Source organism: Alosa pseudoharengus, unplaced genomic scaffold (assembly GCF_046254945.1).
Source record: "Alosa pseudoharengus isolate Yale_2024_CS ecotype anadromous, Long Island Sound unplaced genomic scaffold, YU_APseudo_1.1 YU_APseudo_1.1_scf_19, whole genome shotgun sequence".
NCBI classification, from domain to species: Eukaryota; Metazoa; Chordata; class Actinopteri; order Clupeiformes; family Clupeidae; genus Alosa; species Alosa pseudoharengus.
The window spans coordinates 4,326,480-4,336,195 of NW_027468657.1; the positions used below are offsets into that span (position 1 = coordinate 4,326,480).

General features: G+C 43.1%; 1 protein-coding gene across 2 annotated transcripts in view; it reads right to left on the minus strand.

Moving 5' to 3' along the window:
• Positions 1-6,034: 6,034 nt before the first annotated feature.
• LOC143132163 (alpha-parvin) overlaps positions 6,035-9,716 on the minus strand; it is a 16,611-nt gene continuing 12,929 nt past the window's right edge. The window contains exons 10-14 of one of the 2 annotated variants that reach the window (XR_012988248.1): positions 9,451-9,519; positions 7,462-7,563; positions 6,815-6,887; positions 6,381-6,707; positions 6,035-6,281 (exon numbers count right to left, since the gene is read on the minus strand). Coding sequence is in view for 1 of the 2 variants with exons in the window: in XM_076291518.1 (XP_076147633.1) it covers positions 6,631-6,707; positions 6,815-6,887; positions 7,462-7,563; positions 9,451-9,519 (321 nt within the window). In the remaining variant the exon portion in view is untranslated. Of the gene's footprint in view, positions 6,708-6,814; positions 6,888-7,461; positions 7,564-9,450; positions 9,520-9,716 lie in introns of both variants that reach the window. The other variant, XM_076291518.1, reaches the window with a different exon arrangement.

Sequence of the window (9,716 nt, forward strand, 5' to 3'; positions counted from 1 at the left end):
ATTTCATTATATTTATATTATTATTTTGATCAAGGGAAGCCTGTTGAGGATGGCATTGGCGCCGCCAGCCGTAATCCTGTGCGCACTGTGCGTAAATTTTTTTCACGCTTTATCATTCAATCATTCAGTATTAGGTCTACAATAATAAAAATAGCTTGTGTAATGTCTGATTGTGTTTGTAATGGTAAAATATTTTTAACTGTAGGATGATTTGTAACTGTAAAACTGATCCGTACCTGTAGAATAGATTTGTAAGTGTAGGGCATATTTGTAATTTTGACAATTACTTTTACAGATCATTTTTACAGTTACAAATAATTTCTACAGTTTCAAAACGTAATACACACGTTCAAAACTTTCGAGTCTAATATTCTTCCATTGTATTAGGACTACAATAATAAAAATAGCTTGTGTAATGTCTGATTGAAACATGCTTTGTGCACAAACGATAGCTCATGTTTGGAGAAAACAGAGTGGACTTCTCAGCACAAGGATACATTAGAAGATGATTGGTGTAAACTTTGTCATGACATGATAAGCAATTCTGGCGCTTAAAAACGCAACGTTCCATTTAGACGTATAAATCATTAAAACCTAGTGCTCGTCATGAAAAGAAAACATCAGCTTAATATTTTTCAGGTGTTTAACAGAAGGTGCACTGTTCTTAGCAGTGATGCTGACAGCAGTGAGATTAGGCATTGCATCCTTTACAGTCACTCTGTTTGGAACATTTCGCCGTTTTGGTTTCAAGATTGATCAGATTCAGTTAATGCGTACAGTATAGATCATCAGAGTGTTGTGAGCAAAGCCTTATTGTTAGTAGGTTACAAAAACAGTTTTTTATTTTTTATTTTCTTTCCCTTTTTCGCAGGTTGGGTAGTGAAGTTATAATGCATTAGGTAGCAATGTTCACGTAATTTGAGCCAGAGCTGCTTGCTCTGTAAAGGTTTTTCTGTCCTTCCCAAACTGCGTTAAAATGGTGTGTTTAGCAGCCGGAATTTCAGTGTTGTAAAAGTTAGATGCTTTCATGTGGTAGGCTATTTGATAAGGAATGCCATGTGTAGGTTGACATGATTAAGAGGGGCTTTCTGTTCCTGTTTATGTAAAGGTTTTTCTTATGCTCAATAAGGAGAGGTCTACCCTGCATGTTAGGCTAGCCTACATTAACCAAAAGCGCACATTTGGTAAATAAGTTGAGCGGCCTGGGCCACGCATGGAGTGTAGTGCACTATGGAATACCACCCTAGCAGACTGGGCATGGAGTGTAGTGCACTATGGAATACCACCCTAGCAGCCTGGTCATGGAGTGTAGTGCACTATGGAATACCACCCTAGCGACCTGGGCATGGAGTCTAGTGCACTATGGAATACCACTCTAGCAGCCTGGGCATGGAGTGTAGTGCACTATGGAATACCACTCTAGCAGACTGGGCATGGAGTGTAGTGCACTATGGAATACCACTCTAGCAGCCTGGGCATGGAGTGTAGTGCACTATGGAATACCACTCTAGCAGCGCCCCTGGAGGATGGGTCAGTGCTGAGTGAGGGGTTGGCATGGTTACAGCCTTCTGCAGATGAAGTGATCCAGAACTGTAACCGTAACCGTGCCAACGACAACGGCCAATCCAGGCATGGACCTCATTCTTAAACATCCCCTTGAGAGAGAGAGAGACAGAGAGTGTGTGTGTTTGAAACAGCGACACAGAAGCACAGTGCTGGACTGGTGTTCAAAAGACCTAGACAGTTTACCCCAAAACAAAACTATCAGGTGTCTGTCCCTGCACACACACACACACACCTCTGTTACAGGGTCTGCTCACAGAAACGAAGGGCGTTTTTTCAGACCTATATTTTGATTGTTTGGTCTGCAGCAGGCAATAAATTGTTACAATGTTGCACGCAGACTTTGGTCCAGTTCCGTTTCACATATGCATTGTTTACAGACAGACCAAATCACGTGATAATTGAAGAGACTGATCCGCCACGTCACTTTATTTAGGTGTTTATCGTCCGGTCATAACAGCAGCTTTAGAGTGTACTGTACTGTTGGACTGTAATGACACTAGTCTTAAAGTATAGTTCAGAAAAAAAGTTTAGCCTACCCTTTGGGAATTTAACTGTTGAATAGCCTATAATACTTGGGTGATCAAGTAAATCATGAAACTCTACTCTTTTTTTTTTGGTCGGTCTCGATGCAGTCTCGACTTCTTAAAGACTCGGTCTTGCCTCCTCAGAGACTCGGTCTCGGCTGCATTTAAAAACCAACGGTCTCAGTCTCGACTCGGTCTTGACCCTCTCAACATATGCGGTGATGTGGGCCTAGCTCGTCAGGCTAGACAAGTACACAGACATCCCAACTCTCTCTCTATGCATAATGTTATTGGCGCTAGGGTGCATCTAGATTTCTAGGCTAGAAAAAGATGGGATGTTATGTAAAATGCAAATAAAAACAGAATGTAATCATATACAAGTCTTGTAAACCCATATTTATCAGCAAAACGCACATAGACAACATCAAATGTTGAAAACTAAAATGTTGACTATTTCATGGAAAATATATGATCATTTTGAATTTCATACCAGCAACATGTTTCAAAAAAACATTCTCTTGAGACAGGTAATGTTTACCACTGTGCTGCTTTACCTCTTCATTTAAGCTAGGTTGTAGCCAGCTAGCACGCTATATAGGCTAGCTGTGTATTATGACAGCTAGCACGCAATTTAGCTGTGTATTATGGCAGCTAGATGATGCTAATTGGTTTTATGAACTGTGTGATTCATTAGTCTATGAATACACCCTTTAATTGAGACTCAGTTTAATATAGCCATTAGTAACCGTCACTACGAAAGTCAACTCATCGCCTGGTGAATTGGGCAACTGAACTTCTACACATACACACACACACAAAAGGCTGGCTAATTAAGCTACACTGGTTAAAGAGTGAATCCGATTGGATGGTTGCTGTGGTTGTTGGCTCTGTGGAATGTGCTTGTTTCCACGGGGACAGCTAGTTATTATGGAAGCAGGGTCAGTCTGACAGAGAGGGGAGAGGGACACTACACACACACACACACATTATGACTTTTAAGATGCTTGAGTGTGTGTGTGTGAATGTCTTTTAACTCAGGTCCATGATAGTTTATTTGAAGGCTTGTGCTGTGAGTGTGTGTGTGTTGGAAGGTCTCAGTGGCAGGCCTTTTTGATGATCTCACCGGGCCTCACACTGAAGAGTCTGCTCATACTGTTATACTGATTCTCCCGTCCAGTCCAGTCCAGAGCAATCAGGGGTAATCATGGGTAAGCTGATATCAACCGCAGCACAGCTCAACACAACACAGCACAGCTTAACACAACACAACACAACACAACACAGCTCAACTCAACACAACACAACACAACACAGCTCAACTCAACACAGCTCAACACAACACAACACAGCTCAACTCAACTCAACTCAACTCAACACAGCTCAACACAACACAACACAGCTCAACACAACACAACACAGCTCAACACAACACAACACAACACAACACAGCTCAACTCAAATCAACACAACACAACACAGCTCAACACAACTCAACACAGCTCAACACAACACAACACAACACAACACAGCTCAACACGACACAACACAACACAGCTCAACTCAACTCAACACAACACAGCTCAACTCAACACAACACAACACAACACAGCTCAACACAACACAACACAACACAACACAGCTCAACTCAACACAACACAACACAGCTCAACTCAACACAACACGACTCAACACAACACCACAACAACTCAACACAACACAACACAGCTCAACACAACACAACACAGCTCAACACAACACAACACAACACAACACAACACAGCTCAACACAACACAACACAACTCAACACAACACCACAACAGTCAACAACAGTTGAAAGTCAACAGAAGTGACGTTACCCAGAATCGCTTAGAGCACCTTTAATTGTTCTTTTTGCTTTCTCCAGGCTTTACTCTGTCCCACCCACTACTGCGTCCCACCAGGTGACATGCGGGCCAGGTATGGGCCAGAGCAGATCCAGCCCGTGGTGAGGTGCATTCTGGGAAGGTCCCAGCCTAACTCCAGCAGCCCAGCGGCCCCTGTGTCTGAGTCTGAGTGGGCTGGATCACTCCTGCTAGTACATGGTCAGATTGACAGTAACACACCTGCTAGTACATGGTCAGATTGACACTAACACATCTGCTAGTACATGGTCAGATTGACAGTAATCTGTCCGTAGTCTCTTGGCGTCCACAGACGAAGTCAGTCACAGGATGAAGTCAGTCTCACTACTGGGTGTAAATAATGATGGGATCTTCACAGCCAGTTCAGCCTATGGGAGGATGCCCTTAACCTCATCACGACACACACACACACACGCAGACACACTCACACCCACCTCTCAGATCTTTTGTGCTATTCACCAGGTAAACACACTCGTTTTTTGATCTCTGAATACAATGTCATGGCAACAGGCCTGACTCTCCTCTCTGCCTACCCCCTCACACAACCAATCAGCATTCCTGGGGCCCCGGCAACCACAGCCAATCAGCAATCAGCATTCCTCAGGCCCCGGCAACCACAGCCCATCAGCATTCCGGTGTCCACAGTGACAGGCGCCACGGATCCTCCTCTTCTCCCCTGGTCATCCCTGTCATTCCTCCTCTCCTCCTTTATCCTCTCTCCTCCTCCTTTCTCCTCCTCCTCTTCTCTCCTCTCTCCTCCTCCTCATCTCTCCTTCCTTTCTCCTCCTCTCTCCTCCTCCTCTGCTCTCCTCTTCTCTCTTCTCCTCCTCTTCTCTCCTCTCTCCTCCTCCTTTCTCCTCCTCTCTCCTCCTCCTCCTCTGCTCTCCTTGTCTCTCCTTCTCTCCTCTCTTCTCTCCTCCTCCTCTTTCGTCCTCTGCTCTCCTTGTCTCTCCTCCTCTTCTCTCCTTGTCTCTCCTCCTCTTCTCTCCTCTCTCCTCCTCTTCTCTCCTTGTCTCTCCTCTTTCTCTCCCGTTTCTAAACAGAAACACTTACATTGGCATTGGGAGCGCAAAGACTGTTTGAAGTTGCCCTGCTACTGCTGCCTTTGATGCCAGGAGGTATTTCTACTGCCTATTGGAGTGGTCAGTCATACATGTTACATTTCAACAGGAAAACACTGTGTAAAAACACTGGTATCACAACAACACATTGATTCCATGAAATGTCTTATGTCAAGAAGGCATGAAAATTAAAATGTGCACTACATTTTTGAATAAGGATTGTTTACAACGGTACACTTGCTAACATATCTCCAAAAGTGTAATCTATGTGCTTACCTAACTGAGCCCATTGATCAGTAACCACAACAATTTTGGACACCCTCTCATCCTCGTTACTGCAGACACTAAGGTAGGGATCACCTTGAAAATACTGAAGCCGCAGCAGGAAAGCGCAACACAATTGGCATTACGTTCTGCAAGATAACGAAGTTCAACACAACTGGCATTACGTTCTCATCACCAGTGCCGTCTCATCACCATCACCAGAACAGACTATGAGCTCAGAACAGGGACTACACTGAGAGCTGTGGTCTATCCCCATCCTGAGAGCTGTGTTCTATTCTATAGTTAGATTACATCATTTTTTGTCTTTCAAAAAGTTGTTTTAGGATTGACCATGACACAAACTATGCAATCAAAGAACCATAAATTGGGGAAATTGTCTGCAGCTCATGTAAGATCATCATTGTTCGTGTCATGTATCGTCATAGTGCCAGTGTCAACATGGGTGTCGTAGGAGACTTTTGGTTGCGGTGTCGTGAAACATCACAGACAATAAATCACTGGTCGTGGAATATGTCACATAACGACACCTCCCTCGGCGTCGTTCCTGACCTTTCATATTTGGGCATAACGCTGGAAATGTATCGGCCTACGACAAAGTCGTGGCAAAATCGGGCTGAAATCATGTAATCTGACCCAGCCATAAGTGGGTCCAAATGTATGCTGTTACAAAATAATAAATTAATTAATCACAACATATTTATTATGTACCATATTTCATCATATTTATTACAAACAAAGTAACTTACATCAACAACAGTGGACACCATCTGACTCTACAATAAGCTCCAATGTGGTAAAAAGACGTCATTCTTCTGTAACAACTCAAATGAAGCAGCACAGTGATTGTGTGTGAGTGTGTGTGTGTGGTAAAAAGACGTCATTCTTCTGTAACAACTCAAATGAAGCACAGTGATTGTCTGCATCTGCTGGATAAGACGTCTGCCTGCACGCACCACTGAGGACACATGCTTATGCTGTGCTGTGTGTGTGTGTGTGTGTGTGTTCGCTGGATAAGGTTTCCTCTCACTGCAGACACGTCTGCCTGCACGCACCACTGAGGACACATGCTTATGCTGTGCTTACACTGTACATCTCTATAAAAGATATGTGTGTTTGTGAGCAGGGGTTTGTGTATGTGTGTGTGTGTGTGGTTAAGGAGGGGGAGTTGTGTGTTTGTGTGAAAAGGGGGTTGCGTGTGTTTCATGCTGGCAAGTGTCTAAGTATCTCCTGCAGGTGTGTGTGCGTGTGTGTGTGTGTGCGTGTGTGTGGTGTGTGTGTGTGCCCAGCTCAGCTCATTCCACTCCTCTGTATTTGGTGAAGAGGTTGTACAGGATCCTCAGAGTGGACTTGAGATCACAGTTGACAATGTCTGCAACAGAGAGAGAGAGAAAAAACACAGAAAATGTATTCATTTTCAAGAACACAGGGAAATTATGGTGTGTGTGTGTATGTGAGTGAATGAGTGTGTGTACTGACCCTCTGGGCGGGGTTTTGGCCTCTCTAGACCACCATCCTGCATGAGCTCAAAAGAGAAGGACACGTTGTGTACCTGCAAAAACACACACACGCACACACACACACACATGTCAAAAGAAAATGCGCATCTGTGTGCGTTTCAAGCATTGTTGCATTAACTCCATTGGCCATTAGCACTTCAGCGATCTCTAAACAGATGTGGTATCAAAATGTGAAGTAGTCAGGGCAACATTACTGCGAATATGCCAACAGACTATTTCTATAAAATACAACTTCTATTCCATATCCGTACCCACAACATTAGCCTTTGTGTAAAGACATAGGCTATAGCCTACATTTGAACACTTTGACAATAATGAGAATTTGAGCAAAATATAGTGTTTTTATCAATTAACAAAGTGCTGGTGCTGACTACGCTTAATAAACTGCATTGTGGAAATATAAAGTTTGTGATTTAGTGCAGTCTAAGTGTATAGGCAATTGTGGCTATTTAAAACATATTCTGTAATATTACCGGACATTTTGTCCAGCCAAAAAAAAAAACTCTAGCGTAACCTCTGGCCCAATCAGGAGGGTGGTGGGTGTGTGTGAGTCGTGTCTCTGGCCCAATCAGGAGGGTGGTGGGTGTGTGTGACCTTGTCTCTGACCTTGTGGTCGAAGTTCTCGGGGGTCAGGAAGAAGTTGTAGAGTGGAATGAAGTAGCCTTCAAGCAGCCCCATCAGTAGAACCAGATACACACCATCGGCAAACTAAACACACACACAGCCCCATCAGTAGAACCAGATACACACCATCGGCAAACTAAACACACACACACACACACACACACACACACACACACACACACACACAGCCCTATCAGTAGAACCAGATACACACCATCGGCAAACTAAACACAAACACATACACACACAGACATACACATACTCTCACACACACACAGATACACATACACACACACACACACACACACACACATACACACACACAGATCAATGTATACATTACCTTCACTCAGGGATATTGTGTGTGTGTGCATGTCTGTGTATGTTAGTCTGCGTTCAGTGGCGGCTGGTGGTTAAAAAAATAACGGAGGAAGGAATGTCTGCTTGATTGGCGTTAGTGGCAAATGTGAGGTTGTGATGGTGTTGGTGCCATATGTGAACAATAGAGTATGTAGGCCGCCTACCCAGACACATTTATAGCAGCAGTATGTACTATGTAGCATTTTAACTGGCAATGTTGTGCAATAAATGCTGTTCTGACATTCTCGGGGGGGGACAATTCGTCCAGGGACAATGGACTTTGTAATATAATTTAAATATATAAGTCACTTTGGATAATAGTGCTAAATTAATAAATGTACATTTAAACACTTGGATAATAGTGCTAAATTAATAAATGTAAACACTTGTTTTATAAAACCATGTAACTATTTACCATTAAAAATAGACCTTAAATGTGGTTATTTGTAACATGCTATTGTTTTTAAAGCCAAATCGCTATAATTTAAAGACAGGTTGTAATAGCTAAGTGGGAATTTATGAAAGCATACTCGAAAGGCAAATGTTATTGAAGACGTCATTAAAGGAATGCATCATGGTCTGAAACATTCATTAACAATGTTACCATCCAAAGATACATTTAGAACGGTGAAAACAAGAACATAACAACAAGAACCTTATTTAACAATTGTTTAGTTAAGGCATAACTTGGATGATTATCACAACGCATAACTATCCAAAAATGTTTTATCACCAAGTGAACTGTCCACGTATGTGACAGGCCAGCAGTAGGCTATGGCTGATTCTTTTCTGTGCTAACGTTACCAGTTAGCCATGAGTAGCCTATTTGTCTGACTATGTAGCATTCAGTAGCCTACACTTACCATCTTGTTTTGGAATATGAATTTTTGGAGCTGGTCTTCCTGCTTTGATAAACATTATCAGTGTATTCGCAGTGTATTTGAATGTATAAAAGATTTGAGATTGTCCATTGATTCCATTGTACTGTTTATTTCACGAGCAAAAAACAAGCTTTCCGTTCAACATAAGATTCGTAGTTTGACTGCAGATAACATTCTTGAACCGTTGCCGCTAAAAACAGCACCCCCTATCGCAATTGAAAATTACTGTACGGAGGAGCTACCTCCCTTGGCCATTGAAAACAACGTGATTCACGAGCCGCTGGGGTCCGAGGCGTTTATAATGGACTTCAATGAGGGGCTTGAGGAGGAAGCTCCTCCATACAGTAATTTTCAATTGCGATAGGGGGTGCTGTTTGCATTTTGACCTAGGGGAACGATTTTGTTTATTCAAAGTGTTAAAAATAGTAATATTAACAGTAATTTATCATATTAGTAATTCACTTTATATATTTTTTATTTTTCTCTGAAATTTTAGGGAGGCTGTTCCTCCCTTTCCTCAATAAAGGAGCCTCCTCTGTCTGCGTTGTGTGTGTGTATGTGTGTGTGTGCGTGCGTGTGTGTGCATGTGTGTCTGCGTTGTGTGTGTGTGTGTGTGTGTGTGTGTGTGTGTGTGTGTGTGTGTGTGTGTGTGTGTGTGTGTGTGTGTGTGTGTGTGTGTGTGTGTGTGTGTGTGTGTGTGTGTGTGTGTGTGTGTGTGTGCGCGCATTACCTGCGTCTCCAGCTCAGCCACCTCCAGGTTGAGCTTGTTCAGGTGCTTGTTGACAAAAGTGATGAGAGTCTGAGAGATGGAGAAAGAGATGAGAGAGGGTCAAACTAGAGAGAGAGAGGAGAGAGGGGGATAAAGACAGAGAGAGAGAGAGAGGGGGATAAAGACAGAGAGGGAGAGAGCGAGAGGGTGATAAAGACAGAGAGAGAGAGAGAGAGGGATAAAAACAGGGAGAGAGAGAGGAAGAGAGAGAGGGTGCCAACAGGGGG